This window comes from Giraffa tippelskirchi, chromosome 3 (assembly GCF_054371585.1).
Source record: "Giraffa tippelskirchi isolate mGirTip1 chromosome 3, T2T-mGirTip1v1.2.pri, whole genome shotgun sequence".
NCBI classification, from domain to species: domain Eukaryota; kingdom Metazoa; phylum Chordata; class Mammalia; order Artiodactyla; family Giraffidae; genus Giraffa; species Giraffa tippelskirchi.
Genome location: NC_137277.1, coordinates 329,624 through 352,081, shown reverse-complemented (window position 1 = coordinate 352,081; position 22,458 = coordinate 329,624). Strand labels below are relative to the sequence as shown.

Here is a 22,458-nt window from a genome sequence, read left to right as displayed (position 1 = left end):
AACTAAGATCATGGCATCTGGTTCCATCACTCCATGGGAAATAGATGGGGAAACAGTGGAAACAGTGTCAGACTTTATTTTTTTGGGCTCCAGAATCACTGCTGATGGTGACTGCAGCCACGAAATTAAAAGACGCTTACTCCTTGGAAGGAAGGTTATGGCCAACCTAGATAGCATATTTAAAAGCAGAGACATTACTTTGCCAACAAAAGTCCGTCTAGTCAAGGCTATGGTTTTTCCAGTGGTCATGTATGGATGTGAGAGTTGGACGGTGAAGAAAGCTGAGCGCTGCAGAATTGATGCTTTTGAACTGTGGTGTTGGAGAAGACTCTTGAGAGTCCCTTGGACTGCAAGGAGATCCAATCAATCCATCCTAAAAGAGATCAATCCTGGGTGTTCGTTGGAAGGTCTGATGTTGAAGCTGAAACTCCAATACTTTGGCCACCTCATGCGAAGGATTGACTCATTGGAAAAGACCCTAATGCTGGGTAGGATTGAGGGCAGGAGGAGAAGGGGACAACAGAGGATGAGATGGTTGGATGGCATCACCGACTTGATGGACACGGGTTTGGGTAGAATCCAGGAGTTGGTGATGGACAGAGAGGACTGGCGTGCTGCAATTCATGGGGTTGCAAAGAGTCGGACACGACTGAGCGACTGAACTGAACTGAACAATAACCCTATATGTGAGACAGAATAAGAGACACAGATGCATAGAACAGTCTTATGGACTCTGAGGGAGAAGGTGAGGGTGGGACGTTCTGGGACAATAGCATTGAAACATGTATATTATCATATGTGAAACAGAACACCATTCCATGTTCGATGCATGAGACAAACGCTCAGGGCTGGGGCAATGGAATGACCCAGAGGGATGGGATGGGGAGGGAGGTGGGAGGGGGGTTCAGGATGGGGAACACATGTAAACCCATGGCTGATTCATGTCAATGTATGGCAAAAACTACTACAATATTGTAAAGTAATTAGCCCCCAACTAAAATAAATAAATTTATTTTTAAAAAAATAAAATTTTAAATAAATAAAAATAAAAAGATCCATTTAATAAATACATTAAAAATTTGTAATTTATAAATAAATTCCTTCCTAAATATCAGCCATTTAATCTCTGGCCATAAACTTGTAGCTGAATATATCCTAGGGATGGGGGAGGAGTATATAAACAGATTGCAAATGGTGGAAGGCTTAAGTCACCTCAACATGTCCATTTATAACAAGCATCAGAAAACATGACATAGATCAAAATACAGTTCTGCGGCAGATCTCTCAGCAGTGTCCATGTTACCAGTCTTTTTCCCACTATCTTTCTCCTGTCTCCACCCTTCTTACCCTCGCTCTCTCTTTCCTTCCAGTTCTAATACATGATACTTTAAGGCATGTGGGCTACAGCTTTAGTGGCACTTTATGTCCTTCCTACCGAACTCTTTTGCAGATAAAATATTTCCTTAATAAAATGCTTTTGGAAAATGAAAAGCCCTAACAAAATTCAATGCTTGGTATCATTAGACCTCTCCTAAACATTTCACCTCTGGATTTAAATTCTGTAATACACTTTCTCTCCTTCTCTTGCTCTCTTTCTGTCCTCACATCCCTGCCACCTTGCTCTTACTGCTTTCAGTATCCGGTCCTTCAACCCAGTCACAACAACCTTTGTTATCCCTCTTACAACCCCTTGTGTATACAGCAAACTTCAAAGCTGAGATCTTATTGTATCTTCTTGAAAGTACGCTTTCCTTCAACTGAAGTTCAGTGTAAAGGCTCTTGGACTACTTTCTTCTGGATGTTTTCATACTACAGAAAAACAGGTATTTCTCCTGGCTTATTTTCAGTGTTCCAGCTTAAATTTTAGAGCTAATTCAATAACATGGGGCTTCCCAGGTGGCACGAGTGGTTAAGAACCTGCCTGCAAAGCAGGAGAAGCAAGGGGGTTCAATTCCTGGGTTGAGCGGATCCTCTGGAGGAGAGCATGGCAATGCACCACAGTGTTCTTGCCTAGAGAACCCCATGGACAGAGGGGCCTGGCGGCTTACAGTCCATGGGGTCGCAAAGAGTCGGACATGACTGAAGCAACTTCAGTTCAGTTCAGTCGCTCAGTCATGTCCAACTCTTTGCGACCCCATGGACTGAAGCACGCCAGGCCTCCCTGTCCATCACCAACTCCTGGAGCTTGCTCAAACTCATGTCCATTGAGTCAGTGATGCCATCCAGCCATCTTATCCTCTGTTGTCCCCTTCTCCTCCCTCCTTCAATCTTTCCCAGCATCAGGGTCTTTTCCAATGAGTCAGTCCAAGTACTAGAGTTTCAGCTTCAGCATCAGTCTTTCCAATGAATATTCAGGACTGACTTCCTTTAGGATGGACTGGTTGGATCTCCTCGCAATTCAAGGAACTCTCAAGAGTCTTCTCCAACACCACAGTTCAAAAGCATCAATTCTTCAGCGCTCAGCTTTCTTTATAGTCCAAGCCTCACATCCATACATGACCACTGGAAAAACCATAACTTTGACTAGATAGAACTTTGTTGGCAAAGTAATGTCTCTGCTTTTTAATGTGCTGTCTAGGTTGGTCATAACTTTCCTTCCAAGGAGCAAGCGACACACAATGAATATACCTCAACTTCCTCATCACTATACAAATATAAAATTATACACAGTACAAAGCTGACGGCACACACAAGCATAGAAACAGCCCTGAGCCTCCGTCCCCAGCATAGCACAGACGGTTTACTTCATCTACGTGCTTGGATGGACTGTTCACATAGGGCACTGTTAAACCAGGATTTGCAAAAGTACCTGTCATATTGTGTGTGCATTAGAGAGAGAGAGAGAATAGGCTGCTTTTAGAGACTTCAACCTCCTCTTCATAAAGAATTCTAATTTCCACAATGCATTTGCTATGTAGTTACTGGAAAGTTCATCTCTGTTAACTGTTCAAAAACTGGAAGAAGCTTTTTCTACTTAAAAAGATCAATTTAACTGTATTTTTTTAAATCTAAGACTCTTTCACGGCCTTCATTTCAATGTCAAAAGCCAACATCTTGCCATCTCCACTGTTAAGCACTCTGTGAAAATCCTGACTGTGGGAAGTTCTGTGCTAAGACCCTCCCTTACTTCACTGTTTCCATGGCTGATTTGCTTATTTTTCTAAAAAAAAAAAAAACAAAACACCTCGCTTACTGAGAAACACTGACATTTTGCTACTCTTTTATTTTCTTTGCCCTATGGGACAGCGCCATGTTTTCAGGTGATCACAATAATCTTAATTTCAGTGCCCTCTTTTGGCGTAGTTTTAACTGAGATTTTAAAGGGCAAGGTATCACTCATTTTGAATCTTCTCTTTTTATGTATAATTTCAGCTAATATAAAATTAATGCTAGTAGTTATCCCATGAGTGAAAAACAACATGAGATAAATTTATAATGTCACTTCTGACTGTAACTGACACCTTGCATAAATAAGAAAAGGCACAGAACAGTCATTCGACCATGATGAGCCTCTTCCAATTGAGTTCAGAGGACCTAGTTGAAAGACTATTGCTTTCTTAAACATCTACACACAGGAAAAAGGGAGTCTGCACACTTGAAAGATAACAATCCTCAAACTTAACTCAAATACTAAATATTCACTCACTTCCCTGATTTTCATTCTATTCCAAAATTAGCATTTTATAATTTAACTCTCTAATCCCTATCAACTTAAATATAAGAACTTTACTTAGAATGGGCATTACGGGCAAGCGGAGAGTGAGAGCGGAGACCCTACCCCACAAAGCCTTAGGTTCCTGCTGGAGAACCACCTGTGGTGCAGCCATGCTGTGGACACTTTGTTATCGTTTTCAGTCACTAAGTCGCGTCTGACTCTTTGTGACCCCGTGAACTGCAACACACTAGGCTCCTCTGTCCTCCACTACCTCCCAGAGTTTGCTCAAATTCATGTTCATTGAGTCAGTGATGAAATATCTCATCCTCTGCTGCCCCCTTCTCCTTTTGCCTTCAAGCTTTCCAAGCAAAGGGGTCTTTCCAAAGAGTCAACTCTTCGCAGCAGATGGCCAAAGTATTGGAGCCTTAGCTTCACCATCAGTCTATCCAATGAATATTTGGAATTGATTTCCTTTTGATCTCCTTGCTGTCCAAGGGACTCTCAAGAGTCTTCTTCACCACCTCAATTTGAAAGAACATAATTTGATTTCGGTATTGGCCATCTGGTGATACCCACGTGCAGGGTTGTCTCTTGGGTTGTTGGAAAAGGGCGTTTGGTGTGACCAGTGTGCTCTCTTAACAAAACTCTGTTGGCCCTGCTTTATTTTGTACTCCAAGGGCAAATGTGCCTGTTATTCTGGGTATCTCCTGACTTTCTACTTTTGCATTCCAATTGCCTGTGATGAAAAGAACATCTTTTGGTGTTAGTTCTCAAAGGTGTTATAGGTCTTCATAGAACTGGTCAACTTCAGTTTCTTCAGCATCAGTGGCTGGGGCATAGACTTGGATCACTGTAATGCTGAATAGTTTGCCTTGGAAAAGAATCACGATCATTCTGTCATTTTGAGGTTGTACCCAGTACTGCATTTCAGACTCTCTTTGTTGACTGTGAGGGCTACTCCATTTCTTCTATGGGATTCTTGCCCACAGCAGATATAATGGTCCTTGGAATTAAATTCACTCATTCCCATCCATTCTAGTTCATTGATTCCTAAGATGTCAATATTCACTGTTGTCATTTCCTGCTTGACCATGTCCAACGATTTATGGACCTAACATTCAAGGTTCTTATATGATACTGTTGTTTACAGCATCGAGCTTTACTTTCACCACCAGACACATCCACAACTGAGCATCATTTCCACTTTGGCTCAACTGCTTTGCTCTTTCTGGAGCTACTACTGCCCTCCACCCTTTCCCCGTAGCAGAATGGACAACTTTTCGATCTAGGGGGCTCATCTTCTGGTGTCGTATCTTTTTGCCTTTTCACACTGTTCGTGGGGTTCTCATGGCAAGAATACTAGAGTGGGATGCCATTTCCTCTTCCACAGACCACATTTTGTAACAACTCTTCACCACGACCCGTCTGTCTTGGGTGGCTCATAGCCTCATTGGGTTACGCAAGCCCCTTCACCACAACAAGGCTATGATCCATGAAGGGGTTGTGGAATACTACTCAGCCATAAAAATGGATGGACTATTTACATACTCAAAAACTTGGATGGACCTCAAATACATGGTGAGAGGGAAAAAAAGTTATATTAAAAAGGTCACAAACAATATGGTTCTATTGTGTGTTATTTTCAAAAGGACAAAATTACAGAGATGGAGAACAGATTAGTGGTTGCCAGGGCTACACAGGGAGGCAGGACCATGAGCGTAACTATACAGGGTAGCACAAAAAAAGGGCTTCACATGATGGAACAGTTCTGTATCTCGATTGTGCTGGTGGTTCCATAAATCCACACATAGTAAAATGGCATAGAATTACACAGTCACTGAATCAAAGTCAACTTCCTAGTTTTGATATTGTACTATGGTTACATAAGATGTAACCAGTGAGGGGCACAGTACATGGGATCACTCTGTACTATCTTTGCAACTTCCAGTGACTCTGCAGTGACTGGATCTAAAGAATAAGAAATATTACTGGAACTGCTCCACTATTTAAAAGTCTTGGCAATAGGAAAACCTGGCTTAAAGATGCAAATTCTTGTCCAACTCTACTAATGATTATCAATGTCACCCTGAGCCTCAGGTTGTTTTTTTTTAATCCTTTCTAGAATGTAAAATACCCATATACCTTTCCTCCCCTAAATTTATTATACTAAACAGAATAATGTCTGTAAAACTCTAAAGAATACACAGATTATCGCTTAGGACAGATAAAAGAGAAGGAGCATGGCTTTTCAGATCAGAAAGACTTCACTTCAAAACCACAGTCCAGTTCTGTACAGACTCTGTGCTCTTAAGCAAGTTACTTAATCTCACTCATCACCTGTAAAATTGGAACGGTATTACAATGTGATTAAACAAACTATTTCAGAGGGTCCGACTCAGAGAAAATTCTGAATAAATATTATTACCCTTATTAACTGTTTTTCCAAAAAAATGTTTAATTACCATAAAATCTATTTAATGAAAACTCTTCAGAGAAAAAGGGAAGTGTAGAAGGTTCAATCAATAATGTATCAATTTGCCTTTTTTAGTACAGTCAGCATCTATTCAACAGGGCTTTTTGGTTACTGAATCACTTCACAGGGCAAGTATTAATATAATAAATATCAATAGATGCCCCAAACTCCTGTTTGCATTAATTTCTTAAATTAATGACACTCTCAGCTAGGGCTTAAGAATCTTACAGCTGTATGAAAAATATCCACTGTTATAATGATTCAGTTTCACTTACACATTACATGCAGCATAAACTCTTTCAGTTGCTGAGACTACCATTTGATTTCACTTTCTCCATTTACCTTATTCTATTTTGTTAGTATAAAAAATGTGAGTTTCTTATATGATGAATATTTCAAAAGCACAAGAAAAATCTTTATTTTATGGAAGTTTTGCTGTTATGCCAAATACAGCTTATATTCAGATAATGAAACAGACTTTACTCAGACTTACTCATTGCCACTGGCTTGACAATCCTCACTATCCAGAACACAACACCAAACTCAGAACTAAACTCTTTGAACTTAAAGTCTGTGTAGTTTATTTTCAAGATGTCCTTGAGTCCTCACTCGGAATCTATTTATTTAAGCAGAACTCCAACTTTCAAATCTTATGACTCTGATTAGTTCCTGGCTTAAACAAATCAGCCATTAAAAAAAACAAACAAACACATTTTGGGGACAACCAGGTAAATCTGACTATGGATTGGGTTTTTGATATTAGGGAATTATGGTCACTTTTATTAGGTTAATAATAATGCTGTGGTTATACAGTTATGATCTTATTTATTACAGTTGCATACTGAAGTATTTAGCAGTAAATATCATGGTATCTATAATTATTTTTAAACAGTTCAGGAAAAAACGAATGAAGTAAATATGGCAAAAGGTGACAACCTAAGTTTCAAGAATATGAATGCTTATTATACTATTTCCCCTAGTTTCTCTTTGTACATTTTTCATAATAAAAAAGAATTTAAATTTTTTAACTCCACGACAAAGACTGCCTGCCTGGTTTCCCATCCCTGGTGAGAAAGTGAAATCAGGGTCGGCAGCAGCGAGCGGAGGGAGAAACAGGGAGGGGAGCTGCAAGGAGGCGCGCTGAGATGCAAGGGATGCGAGCTGATGCTGCCAGCAGGGCACCCCGCAGCACGCCAGACGCAGACAAGGCCTGGGGCCCTGCAGAGGGAGCTGCCCGGGCACCCAGCACACCAACCAGTGTAATAATTAACAAGGGCCGAGACTCTGGTCTTGTTTTTATAACTGACTGACTGCCTAACCATGGTATTTTATCTTATATAAAAATAACCTTGCTGTATACCTGAAATTAAAGTAATACTGTAAATCAACTATACTTCTAAAGAAAAACCAGTTACCAAAAGGGAAGAGGAAAAAATTATATATAATATAAAAGCAGACCTCTACAACTAGCAATATATACACATAAACTTTAGACAGTATTTCCAAATGTCTACTTCAAATGAACAACTTTACATTAAATAAGCATTTCCATGTTCTTACTTATCACATAAATGGTAACAAGGAATGCATAGAATGTAATCATTGAACCATTATTGCAATCTAACCAATTTCCCCCTTTTCCACACAGCACTGCAATGAACACAATTCCACAGACAATTTTTTCCTTCTTTTGAAATATTTACTTGGGACAGTATCCCAGAACTGAGATTAGTGGGTCAAAGGTATGAACATATTACCAAGCTGTACTCTGCTTGGTACCGCCCCCCCATCACCACAAGCATATACTCATTTCACTACAACCTTATCTGAGACAGTGATTTTTCTCCCCACATTACAGAAGCAAAATCAGTACACAAAAACTGCACATAACTAATGTGTACAATCTGGTGAGTTTGGACATACATATACTTTCATGTTATTGTAATCACAACCCAGGTAACAGACCTATCCTTCACCTTCAAAGGTTTCCAGGTTAAATTTTTATATTGTTAATTCAGCAGTTGTAAAATAATACCTAACTTTAAAATAACTCAGTAAAATAATACCTAATAACCAAGTAATAAATAAATAAAACCTACATAATAATAGTAATAATAGTAATAGTAACAGTAATAATAGTAATAATAAATAATACCTAAATAACTAAGTAAAATAATACCTAACTTTAAAATAACTAAGTAAAACAACTAACAAAAAATGCAACACTTTTCCATATGTTCCTGCACCAACAACATTTACTCTTCTACAACTTTTTACAAGTCATTTAATCTACTGGGACTTTGTATGTCTCCAAAAACGAAAAGTATCAACCTCACTAGTACTCAAGGCAGCGAAAATTAAAGAGGTCACTTCTCACATATGAGATTGTCACAATATCAAGACTGAGAGGTTCCAGTTAGTGAGATCACAGGAAACAGGCATTCCCACATATTGCTGATATGTGAGACTGTGAAATGAGATATGAGAATTTTTCATAATTTTCTAAATTATGAAAAATTTAGAATGAGAAACTAGGGGGAATAGTATAATAAGCATTCATATTCTTGAAACTTAGGTTGTCATCTTTTGCCATTTTTACTTTATTAATTTTCTTCTGAACTATTTAAAAATGTGTGCATTTGAAACTAATCTGAAAGTGTCTATGAAAATTATATGTATATTTTAACCCAGACATTCAACTTTTAAAACTCCTTCACCCAGGTATCTAATTTTTAAGACTACCACACAGAAACAAAGGTGACAGTAAGAAACAAAGTATGTTTATTACAGGATGAATTATGACAAACTAGAACCACCTAATGCTCAGCACCATGGGAACAGCTGAATAAATGATGGCTATCTACACCATGGACTTTGGTGCAGGAGCTGGAGCTGATGCATTATTAACTCAGTAAGATATTCATGATCTACATTACTATGGAAGCAAGCAAGCAATTTCGTTATGATCACATAATTCTTTTTTAAAGAAAAAAGCCTATGTATGTATGTAATGTATTCAAGCATTTGTGCTCACTATAGAGAAAGGTGAAGAAGATGAAGCAAACTAATGACCCGACTTCCTCATGTGGGGAGAAGGGGTAGTGGGCCCTTCCATGTTATCTGACTTATTATCTGGCTTGTCAATAACTTTTAAACGTCTATAGGTAGTAAAGATTGTACTCAGTATCTCTCAAAAGCCAGCCATCTCCCAAAGTGCACAATTCTATGAAGCAAGGTTTACAGAGAGGTCACTGAATCATCAATGAATGGTTCAATGTGTCCACTATGCCACAGGAGTAGGTAAGATCATTCTGAAAGGTTTACGACAAAAATAACTAGTACTTTGAAAAAGTTTTGACACAAAAGAGCAAATAGGAAAAGAACTTTAATTTACATTAAACACCTCAGCCCTCCTCCCCATTTAGATAATTGAAACATTCCATTATCCAAATCACTGAGCTGTGCAAAACTCCCACCAAGAGTGTGTGAGAACGCACACTGAACTCTTCTCCCACTCACTCCTAGACTCACTCTAGAAAATGGCAGCAATCTCGAAGAAAAGGATTTCTAGTCTCTGAGCACCCAAAGAGCAAGAATCTTATTAATCAATTTCCTGACCAAAAGAAAACAGGAAAAAGCACTAAAGAGCATTCTAGTCAGTCTCTTCTCTCTAAGGAAAATCTTCTAATGAAGGAGAAAAAAAAAATTGTAGGAGACAGAGGTCAAGCTTCCCAACTTATCCAAGCTTAACATTTTCATCAACGTGTGTTATGTGTTATAGCTCTTAAAATATAGCTCTTTGTTGACTGAAAGCACTCATACCGACTTTCAAAAGGCATTATCAGTGCTCCCGAGGGAGCGACAGCAATGCCACCGCTTGTGACTAGGGACACGTTCGTGTACACACCCACCATACCAGGAAAGTCATCCAAAGGAGTCATCACCACAAAGTGGGGATTTTTCATATTAAAATCACTACTTAAATCAGTATATGAAAAAATCAAATCTTAAACATTGCTCAATTAAATAATTCAAAATCTTCAAAGCAGAAGAGAATCTTGTTTTTAAACATACCATGCCTACAATCTTCATCAGCTTGCCCATAGTTTTTCTGCAAAATAAAAGATACAAGATAAAGTCAAGTAGTTCAAGGCCTCTTAAAAGAGATTTTATCAAAAGGCTGCAGCTTTGTTTCAAAGTTTAATCATTAATGTTGCAAATTTACTACTCACAGACCAAGGCTAACTCTGTGCTGAAGATTACACAATCCTCTCCAAGTAAACCTCACCGCCCACTTCCCTAGCCCTTTACTCCCTCCTTCTCACCTCCTCTACCCCATCCTCATTCTCAGCTACTCACTTTGCTGAGTGAACGGCAGTCCTGCAGAGAGACTGTCCATGAGGGTCGCCACCCTGCCTGCCTACCTCCTGCCCCCACTCTGCCTCCCACCTGTCCCAGGGAGAGCCAGTCCTGCCCGTGCAGATATGCTCCGTGGCCTACTCAAGAGCATCGCTCTGGCAAGCCTCTTCTATTTCTCATACATCATTAATTTCTTGTTTTCTTTCAGTTTAGTCCTATAAACAAACAAGCTCTTATTTCTCTCATCTGAAAAAATCCCTTTCTTGACTTCACTTCTCCCACTAGTTTCCATTCCTGTGTGTGTGCGTATGTGTGTGCGCGCGCGTGCGCTTCAATGGGGCAAAGCTCCTCAAGAACTGTCTGTATCATGTATTCAAATTCCTTTCACCTGACTTTCTCTTTTTTTTTTCTGACTTTCTCTTAAACTCTCTTTTATTAGGCTTTCACTCCCCACTCCATGTAAATCACCAGTGGCTGCCACCAGTCAGATATATTTACATGCACCCATTTAGATACACTGTCATTTTTTTATCGATTCTCAATTCTCCACATCCATTCCAGCAATGGACATGCTGAACATCTGCTCACTTGGACAGGTTCTCCTCCTTTGGCTCCCAGCACACCCTGCTCTCATGGTTTTCCTTAGCCTCATGGGTTGCTCTTCAGGATGCTTTGCTTCTTCTCCATAACTCTTAAACCAGTGCCGTAAGACCAAATCCTTAGTCACGTCCTCCTCTCTGTTTACACTCGCTCCCTAGTGATCTAACCCAGGCCTGAGGCTCTTATCATCCACAGACCACAGACTTAGTGTGTCCAAAATGAACTTTCCTATAAAACCTGCTCCCCATCCACAGACCGTCATCTCAGTGGGAGGCAACTCCACTCTTCCAACCACTCAGACATAATAAGTCAAAGTAAGTGAACTAAGACTGCTCTAGATCTCTCACTCTCTGCTACACTAGGATATCTGCTTCATTCTACCTTCAAACTATAGCCAGAACCAAACCACTTCTCACCACCTGCATGGTTACCATTTTGATCTAAGCCACTTCATCTCTGGCCTAGATTATTCTACTAGCTTCCAAACTAGTCTCTTTGCATCTACTCTTAACCCTTATACTTTAAACTCTATGTTCAACACAGAGATCAAATAATTCCTCTTACATCAGATCACGCCACTGCCCTGTTCAAAATCCCACAAGAGTGCTCCGCCTCAAGCAGAACAGAAAGCAGACCTCACAGTGACCTGGAGACCCCAGAGGGCCCAGCCAGGCTGCACTCCCTTATTGCGCGCTTCACTCCCACACCCTGGACTCCAGAGCTGTCCCTCAAACGCGGCAGGCGTGTTCCTGCCTGAGGAAGTCTGCACTGACAGTAACTTAAAAACTGCAATCCTATCCCTAACCCTAGAAACCCTCTATTTTATGACTTTTTTCATGCAAACTGTTACCGTCTAACAATCCAAAGTGTTTACTTCCTTATAATCCCTATTCTTTATTTCCTGCCCCTCCACAATACTAGAAAAAGTACTCGGAAGGAGGGATCTTTCTTTTTCACCAACATAAAACAAACACCTAGAACAGTGTCCACCACACAGTATGCACTCAATAAATACTTGTTGAATTGAGTGGATAGTCAAAAATGCTATACAATAGTAAAACTTTCAGGTCTTAAAAACACAGTTGCTTGCCATCAAAGATATTCAGCAATCCCTAGCCACTTCACACAACTCTTCAGCCCAGAATTTGGTGATCTGCAGAGGGAATGACCATCAACAGTCCCCACTCAAAGAAAAAGGACATTTAACATGGTTCACCATTGGCTCATTGACAGTGTCTACTCACCAGCTGCAAAAAGGAGGCAATTCTATAAAGAAGACTCTCGATCTTGATGCTCTCTATCTCTAGCGGACAGGGCCCTGTAAAGTCAGCCACGGAGTACTGGCCAAGAGAAAGGAGGGCCTCTGTGCAGTGCTTGAGGGCCATCTCATAGTCCTGCCTCTTCAGCGATTCACATGCTTGTTCACATGACTTCTCAGCTCTTCTGTCTTCCATGACTCAGGGACAAAAATCCTAAAGACATGGAGAAAGAACAAGAGAAGGTTTCAAAAACCTATTAATTATGAATTCCAGCCCCATTCCTATCTCAGCTGGCTTAATTATCTATCTGAATAGTTACTCTCAACCAGCCTTTTGATCAAGGTCACAGCTGAGCAGCAGCTACTGATGCTACAAAATCTATACTTCTCAAGTCAGGATCACACTACCAACAATACGTCAAATCTATAAACGAGACAAATTTATAAATGAAACATGATGCTGAGTATTACAAAATATAGCAAGCCATGAGGCTTCTCTTTTCTTTTATAACCAGAAGGTGGAGAAATGCTTCCTGTGCAACCTCCAACTTTCAGTCTAAGAATTCTGCAACTAAGGCTACAGAGAATCAAAGTCCGTTTCCTGTGGGATTTTTTCCCACCAATACAAAAAACTTCACAGACAAAAAAGCTGGAATCAGAAACCAAAATTCTAATCCAAATCCACTGACTCCTGTGATCTGCTTCCGATCTACAAAAAGAGCCTAATGTCACATTAGCTGTTTGACCACCCAGTATCCATCCATCCCCTTTTCTGGTAATAAAAGCTCATGATTCCTCTCTGAGTCATTACCTCTACCCTACTCTGAGGAAATGTGGCCCCTGAAGAGAGGGCTCCACCAGAAAAAAAAAAAAGAAAAGAAAAGACAATCAAGGGGTGTCATGTGACCAGAACTGGCCAATGCGGGTCTCATAGCCCCAAACTCAGGGACTGATTGGCTCAAGGTCAGATATGTGACCCCATAAGAACCAATGAGACATCATGAGACTTTTGCTGAGGCTTTTGGGAAAGAGGCTGGTGCTCTTTCCCGCTGAATCTAAACTCTGTGAGGCTATAGCGGGTGGATATGCTGCAGCCATCTTTCTATATGCAACGCCAACAACTGAAGTCCATCCAGGAAAAGGCAGAGCTGAGTCATGGGGAGAACCTGAGCCCCAACGACTTCACCCGAGTCCTGAATCCAGCTTGCTGTGCCTGGACTTTGTAGTTAGGTGAGCCTAATTCAAATTTCTTTCTGGCCTAAGCCAGTTTTGGTGCTATTTCAGGCAGCGGGAAGCTAATTGATGTATATGTGCATATCTGATTAGTACCTTACAGGATATGAAAAACAAACTGATAGTTCTCTTACAAAATAGTGTATATATACATGATAATTAGTAACAATTAGGCCACAATTAGTGATTAATAATAAAAAGTATAAAGAGAAAAATGTGGGCATTTTAATAAGTATAAAGAGAAAAATGGAAGAAAAATGACTTAGTGTGATATGTGGTTATTTTGACTACTGAAAAATTCCAAAACATTTGTTTAAATAATTTTATCATAAAGCTATTTCAGCGATAGTAATAAAAGTAATAGCAAGAGCCATTTGCTGAACGCATACTGTGCCAGACGCTGATGAGATATATAATGTATATTGTGTCATCTCATTTCCTCATAATGACCTTACAAGGTGGGTGTTATTATCATTCCCACTTACAGATAAGGAAATTGAAGCACAGAGAAGTTAAGCTGCTCACCCACAGTTATAATGTACATAAAGGGCAGGATTCAAATCCAGACATTCTGATGTAGCTCACACTTTCAGCCAGGGCGCTGACTGTGAGCTCTAATGATGTTCCAGTGGAGCAGAAACTGAAGACACTCCCAAAAGCACCAATTGTGAATATGATACATCACTACTCTAACCCTGGGACAGTCTTAAGGACGAACTCGTACATAGTTCTGCATCATGAAAGTATACCTATCTGACCAACCAGTGATTACCATATTTTATAAAAAGTGTGAAGACCCTCACCAACCTAAACCAATCGCATCCTTTCATTAAGCAAAAGTTCTAGATGGTCCCAAAACTAAGGAGTATATTAATTAGCACTACTTTTCCAGAAAATGATAAAATTCACACCTTCCCCAAAAGTCAAATTTATGAGAACATCCCCATCACTAAGTTGCTTTTTACCACTTTTATAGAATAGAAATTTATTTTAAAAATTTTCCATCTCAGTATAACACAAAAAAAAGATAAAAGCATGAAATGGACTTTATCAAAATTAAACATTTTTGCCCTTTGAAAAATGTTATTATATTAAAAGAATGAAAAGCAAAGCTAAAGACTGAGAGAAAACCAACTGCAAATCACTGCAACTGCAGAGAAAAGCAATTGCAGATATCTGAAAAAGGATTTGTATCCAAATATACGAAGAATTCTCAAAACTCAAGCGTAAGAAAACAACCCAATGAAAAGCTGGGCAAAAGATTTCAAAAGATACCCCACTAAGAAGATATAATGATGGCAAATAAGCACATGAAAAGATGTTCAATGGCATCAGTCATCCGAGAAACACAAGTTAAAACCATAATTAGATATTACTATATACCTATTAGAATGGCTAAATGAAAAATAATGGTAATGTCAACGATGCAGAATAGCTGGAACTCTCATACATTGCTAGTAAGAACATAAAATGGTACAGCCACTCTGGGAAGAGGGTTGACAGTTGCTTGTAAAGCTAAAAATATACTCAGTATATCATCCAGCAATCCCCTCTCCCCACAGGCAGCTACCTTAGAGAAATGAAATCTATGTTTGCACAAAAATCTGTACACAAATGTTTACAGCAGCTCTATTCAAAAACGTTAAAAAAAACTGGAAACAACCCAAATGTCCTTTAATTAGTGACAATAGAAAACTACTCAGTAATAAAAGGAACAAGCTTTCACTATATGCCATAACTTAGATGAAGCTCAAAGAGTAAAAGAACCCAGTCTAGAAGTTTACATACTGCATGATTCTATTTATATGACATCCTCAAAAAGATAAAACTAAAGGGGTGGAGAAAACATCAATGGTTGCAGAGATTATAGGATGGGAACAGTTAACTAAAAGGATAGCATTAGGGAATTTTAGGGGGTGATAATATTCTGTATTCTGATTGTACTGATGGCTGCACATTTATACATGTTATATTAATAGAACTGTATTACTAGAGGAAAAGTCCATTTTACTGTTTGATTATTTTAAGAAAAAAATGTTAATCATTTTAAAAATATGAATATCAATGTCACAATGGACATGGATTTTAAAAACTGCAAAGAGATAAAGAAGGGTAAGTTTGTTAATGAATGGAAAACCTGTACTTTTCCCTTCCAGTGAATGTACATTTCAGAGCCAAGAGTGCAGCCTCAGAAAGAATTTTTCCAAACAGATCAATGAGTAGTTCACTACATAAAAAACATACGATACTTTTGAAGAATTCCATCATAGCTAGAAAACTGGTCCAGGAACAAAAGTAAATACTGGAAGAAAAATGAAATCAACAGTTCACCACAGAGGTGGTAGGCAGACTGGCCTGGACTACAACATGTTCAGTGACAGCTGATAAGAAGGGTGGTGATTTATAAGCATCATTCTCGTACCAGTGTGGACTTCCTTCTGCGACAGTACAAGGAAAACCAACAGATCACCTTGAAATCAAGTCATGAAATGTATTAATACCGTTACATTTGTTAAAATATTCAATTATTATCCTTAAATTGACTTTTCTTATTAGTCATGGTCCTCTTTTATTTCTAAAAAATTAAATCTTACTTGATTAGACACAGACTTCAAAAAACAAAAATGAACTATGATCAAACAACAGGAACCAACAGCAATAACTAAAATTTCTTCAACCTAAATTGAAGATTATTTCTGTATCTCTGTCTTTTACATTTGTCTCCTTAGGGGAAAAAAATTACCTACCTCATAATTAACTTGGCTGGAATGAATCAGATTGCATTTGTAAAAGTTTTAGAAGACCGATGAGTTGTACTAAACGTTACCATTATTTCCATCTGAACAAAAATTACTAACATCCCCGATCAGTCCTTCATTAGACCCCACCTTCTCTTTAATTATTAAACTATATAAATAATAAAAACTATATGAAACCTGAAGAAAAATACAATAAAATACATAAGTTTTGTACATAACCAACAAAACAAAGTTTAAACAAAAGAAGAAATACTATAAAAAAATTAGAGATTCATTTTTTTTAAGTCAATAATTTGCGTTTTATCTGCCTCATACATTATTATTTTCCCTGTGGAAACCCAATTACTATCCTGAAAACAAGACTATTTTAGAAAGTAACTGTGCTGTGACGCAAGAAAAGCCAGACTGATACGGTATTGAGGAATCCACTGCAGAACGCGCCTCCTTCTCCTCGCTGGACAGCACAGCCCAGTAAAGTGAGTCCTGCTTCCTCAGGGATGAGACAGTCAGGAGTCACTCTAGAGATGGCATCCTATAAAATAATACCCGAGCTCATCACCAAATAACCAGGCCACCCACAGTCTGACTACAACAGAATGTTCCCACCGTTCTCCACACGGGCCCCAAGCACAGTCCGGCCTGAGTCTCTGCCAACGCCTTTGCTCTACACAAACACCCTTCTCTCCTCTCTGTCGACCTAAATCCTGCCAAGCTTTAAATGCACACTTCAAGGCCTATTTCCCTAAGGATGCTCCTCCCAAAACCAAAATTACTTCCTATAGGATGGTCTTCCTAAAAGAAGTACGTCAAGGCTGTATATTGTCACCCTGCTTATTTAACTTATATACAGAGTACATCATGAGAAACACTGGGCTAGATGAAGCACAAGCTGGAATCAAGATTGCCAGGAGAAATATCAATAACCTCAGATATGCAGATGACACCACCCTTATGGCAGAAAGTGAAGAACTAAAGAGCCTCTTGATGAAAGTGAAAGGGGAAAGTGAAAAGTTGGCTTAAAGCTCAACATTCAGAAAACTAAGATCATGGCATCTGGTTCCATCACTTCATGGCAAATAGATGGAGAAACAGTGGAAACAGTGGCAGACTTTATTTTGGGGGGCTCCAAAATCACTGCAGATGGTGACTGCAGCCGTGAAATTAAAAGACGCTTACTCCTTGGAAGAAAGTTATGACCAACCTAGACAGCATATTAAAAAGCAGAGACGTTACTTTGTCAACAAAGGTCCGTCTAGTCAAGGCTGTGGTTTTTCCAGTAGTCATGTATGGATGTGAGAGTTGGACTGTGAAGAAAGCTGAGCACCGAAGAATTGATGCTTTTGAACTGTGGTGTTGGAGAAGACTTTTGAGATTCTCTTGGACTGCAAGGAGATCCAACCAGTCCATCCTAAAGGAAATCAGTCCTGAATATTCATTGGAAGGACTGATGTTGAAGCTAAAACTACAATACTTTGGCCACCTGATGCGAAGAGCTGACTCATTTGAAAAGACCCTGATGCTGGGAAAGATTGAAGGTGGGAGGAGAAGAGGACGACAGAGGATGAGATGGCTGGATGGCATCACCGACCCAATGGACATGAGTTTGAGTAAACTCCGGGAATTGGTGATGGATAGGGAGGCCTGGCATGCTGCAGTCCATGGAGTCGCAAAGAGTCGGACACGACTGAGCGACTGAACTGAACTGAACTAATAGGATGGTCTGCCTCTTACTCATCATTATCATGGATGCCTTATCAGACCAATACAACTATGTTAGAAATAGGAGTCCTGTTTCATATCATCTATATTCCCACGACAACCATCTGATTCACTAAAACCATTCAATAAATACTTTAATTGAATTTCCAAAAGAGTTGACCTAAAGTAACCTAAATGCCAAGTATTCCAAGAACTGTCCTGAACCAAACTCAATTCTCATTCAAATGGCAATGTCATGGAGAGAGATGTTGTATTCTCTTTAAGTGCACTTACTTTATCCGAAACTAGAATCTGTGATGAATCTATGGGATACACAGACAGAATATTCTGTGAAGTAAAAAAGCTTTATTTATTGTACTGTGCTTAATCTTCGGCCAGACTTGCATTTTTCTCTAAAACTTATAAAATCACTGAGTATGCAAGAAGCATTAGAAGACAGAGTACGCCTACTGAGAAGAAAACTGGAAGCTAAGATCATCAATCATACTCTACTTTGAATAATCTCTTTCATAAAAAATTCTAATTTCCAGAATGAATGAAATTCAATATAGCAAAGCAAAATGGTTTAAATACATAAAATAATACCCTGATGGACGGTCTACTATCTGTTTTAGTAACTTAAATTATAAAAAAAGAATCTCTAAATTTAAGAAAAGTTACATCACAAGCTAAAATTAAGACTTTTTTTCCATCCATCACTTTGACTTTTCCTAACCCATTTTGGAGAATTGTCAGCAGTTCTGGATCAGTAATTTCAAATTATTTCTTGAAGACTTTGCGCCTCCTCCCAAATCATTTAACATGCTTACTAATCAATAAAGAAACGAAAAACAAAAACCCATATTTATAAAGCAAGTAAATTATATTAAAAGGCTGATTTTACGAAAAGGTTGCTGCTTGCCAAGAGAATTTTATTATAAAACATTTTCTGTCATTTGTATTTCTTCATTTTCCCTTCCAGATTATCTGTGTAGCCTTGCAAACACATAATGATCCAGAACAGCTGAGCTTCAGTAATAAAACTCAAACCAACATAAGAGAGCCAACTGCACAAGTAAAACAAAAGGGCACCACGACAGTGACCGCCACCATCCCTCTTAAAGACCATCCTCAGAGTACCACGACAGTGACCGCCACCACCCCTCTTAAAGGCCACCCTCAGATTACCACGACAGTGACCGCCACCACCCCTCTTAAAGGCCATCCTCAGATTACCACGACAGTGACCGCCACCACCCCTCTTAAAGGCCATCCTCAGAGTACCACGACAGTGACCGCCACCACCCCTCTTAAAGGCCATCCTCAGAGTACCACGACAGTGACCGCCACCACCCCTCTTAAAGGCCACCCTCAGAGTACCACGACAGTGACCGCCACCACCCCTCTTAAAGGCCACCCTCAGATCACCACGACAGTGACCGCCACCACCCCTCTTAAAGGCCACCCTCAGATCACCACAACAGTGACCGCCACCACCCCTCTTAAAGGCCATCCTCAGATCACCACGACAGTGACCGCCACCATCCCTCTTAAAGGGTACCCTCAGATCACCACGACAGTGACCGCCACCATCCCTCTTAAAGGGTACCCTCAGATTACCACGACAGTGACCGCCATCATCCCTCTTAAAGGCTATCCTCAGAGTACCACGACAGTGACCGCCACCACCCCTCTTAAAGGCCATCCTCAAATCACCAACAGTCTGTGTTCTAGAACTGCATTTTCAAATCAGATGTTTGAAATTCAGAACAGTGTTTTACAGAAACTAAGACCAGGGGTTACTTGAAAGATGTGAAATAACAAAAGCAGGTTATAAAATAATATCTACAGTGCAGTCCCATTTTATAAGTAAAAAACAAGCAGATTTTAAAGTAATAGTCTATATCCTGTTTTATCTATATATACAGAGAATATTTTATATAAAAAAATCCAGAGAGAGATGAAACAAAATATTAAAAGTAAATATCTCATTCCCCAAAGTCTTAACTCCAGTCTAATCATGGGGAGAACATCCGATAAATCCAAATTGAGGGACATTCTATGAAATACCTGAACTAGGAATCTTCAAAATTGTCATTAAAAAAAAAGAAAAATTTGAAAAACTGTCAGATCCCAGAGGACATGACAACAACATTCAATGTGGATCCTGAACAGGAAAAGAGCTTTTTGGGAAAATGAGAAATTCAAATAAAATCTGGAAATTAGCTAATACTAATTTTCCAATGATGATTTCTTAGATTTGACAAATGTATCTTAAAAATGTAAGATATTAACAATGGCAGGTTAAGAGTATATGAGAACTCCGACCTACATTTACAACTTTCTCTAAGTCTACAATTATTCCAGTATTAAAAGTAGGTATCTCTGAGTGGTAGATGACATAATTTTAAAAATTCATTTGCATTTTCTAATTTTTTAGCAAGCAACATGCTTAATTCCCTGATAGCTCAGCTGGTAAAGAATCCGCCTGCAATGCAGGAGACCCTGGTTCAATTCCTGGGTTGGGAAGATCCACTGGAGAAGGGATAGGCTACCCACTCCAGTATTCTTGGGCTTCCCTTGTGGCTCAGCTGGTAAAAGATCTGCCCGCAATGCAGGAGACCTAGGTTCGATCCCTAGGTTGGGAAGATCCCCTGGAGAATGGAATGGCTACCCACTCCAGTATTCTGGCCTGGAGAATTCCATGGACTATACAGTCCATGGGGTCGCAAAGACTCTGACACAACTAAGTGACTTTCACTTTCTATGCTTAATTATCTGAAAAACAAAAAGGGGAGAAGATAACTATTCTAGATCAAAAGAAATTAAAGAGATAAAAATAAAGAAATAAAATATATTTGGGGAAAATGGGAAAAATTATATATGGACTTGATATCTGGCAGTATAACCATTAGTATTACTGAATTATTTTCTTAGGTGTGATAATGGTATTATATCTATAAAGAAAAATGTCCTTCTTAGGAGACACGTGTTGAAGTGTGAATGAAATGCCATCTAACATGTCTGCCACTTACCTTCAGCTGGCTCAGAAAAAAAAAATTCTATTCGACAGAGAAAGAGAGAAGGCAAATCTTGATATAAGGCAAAGAATTGGGTATTGATTATACTGTTCTTACAACTTTGCTCTAGGCCTAAAGATCGTCAATATAAATTAAACTAAATTTTAAGTTAAAAAAATGATCCAAAACCCAAACTAGGCCAGAAGTTATAATTTTCTCATAAAATATACTGTATTTTATGCTGTTTAATTCATCTTTTCCAAATTAAAAAAAAAAGATTGAAAAGGGATGGCTTATTTTACATATTAAGAAATTATAGCTAACACCCAGGAATAATATTTACGTTTCCTTCCAATTAATACTGAATATAGTCTTTTTGTTTAACTTATATGCAGAGTACATCATGAGAAACGCTGGGCTGGAAGAAACACAAGCTGGAATCAAGATTGCCGGGAGAAATATCAATAACCTCAGATATGCAGATGACACCACCCTTATGGCAGAGAGCGAAGAAGAACTAAAGAGCCTCTTGATGAAGGTGAAGGAGGAGAGTGAAAAAGCTGGCTTAAAGCTCAACGTTCAGAAAACTAAGATCATGGCATCTGGTCCCATCACTCCATGGGAAATAGATGGGGAAACAGTGGAAACAGTGTCAGACTTTATTTTTTTGGGCTCCAGAATCACTGCTGATGGTGACTGCAGCCATGAAATTAAAAGATGCTTACTCCTTGGAAGGAAGGTTATGGCCAACCTAGATAGCATATTTAAAAGCAGAGACATTACTTTGCCAACAAAAGTCCGTCTAGTCAAGGCTATGGTTTTTCCAGTGGTCATGTATGGATGTGAGAGTTGGACGGTGAAGAAAGCTGAGCGCCGCAGAATTGATGCTTTTGAACTGTGGTGTTGGAAAAGACTCTTGAGAGTCCCTTGGACTGCAAGGAGATCCAATCAATCCATCTTAAAAGAGATCAATCCTGGGTGTTCATTGGAAGGTCTGATGTTGAAGCTGAAACTCCAATACTTTGGCCACCTCATGCGAAGGGTTGACTCATTGGAAAAGACCCTAATGCTGGGTAGGATTGGGGGCGGGAGGAGAAGGGGACGACAGAGGATGAGATGGTTGGATGGCATCACTGACTCGATGGACATGGGTTTGGGTAGACTCCGGGAGTTGGTGATGGACAGAGAGGCCTGGTGTGCTGCAATTCATGGGGTCGCAAAGAGTCGGACACGACTGAGCGACTGAACTGAACTGATAGTCTTTTTATCATCGGAGCAGTTTATACTGATCTTGGGCTCATTAATTTCTAACTTACCTCGTTTTTTTAAAAAATAAATGTTTATTTGAATACCATTACCTCATCCCTTAAAGAAACTGGAAAGATGATGAAATAACTCAGAAG

At 39.3% G+C, this 22,458-nt stretch overlaps 1 protein-coding gene across 24 annotated transcripts in view; it reads right to left on the bottom strand.

Annotated features, from left to right (window-relative positions):
- Positions 1–22,458, bottom strand: part of HELZ (helicase with zinc finger) — a 148,350-nt gene that overhangs the window by 114,418 nt on the left and 11,474 nt on the right. For 15 of the 24 annotated variants that reach the window (XM_081580733.1, XM_081580731.1, XM_081580736.1 and 12 more), the window contains 2 exons: positions 12,332–12,559; positions 10,203–10,239 (listed from right to left, as the gene is read on the bottom strand). In XM_081580733.1, coding sequence (XP_081436859.1) covers positions 10,203–10,239; positions 12,332–12,541 — 247 coding nt within the window. In that variant the 5' untranslated portion in view covers positions 12,542–12,559. Of the gene's footprint in view, positions 1–10,202; positions 10,240–12,327; positions 12,560–22,458 lie in introns of all 24 variants that reach the window. The other 9 variants (XM_081580741.1, XM_081580743.1, XM_081580749.1 and 6 more) reach the window with 1 other exon arrangement.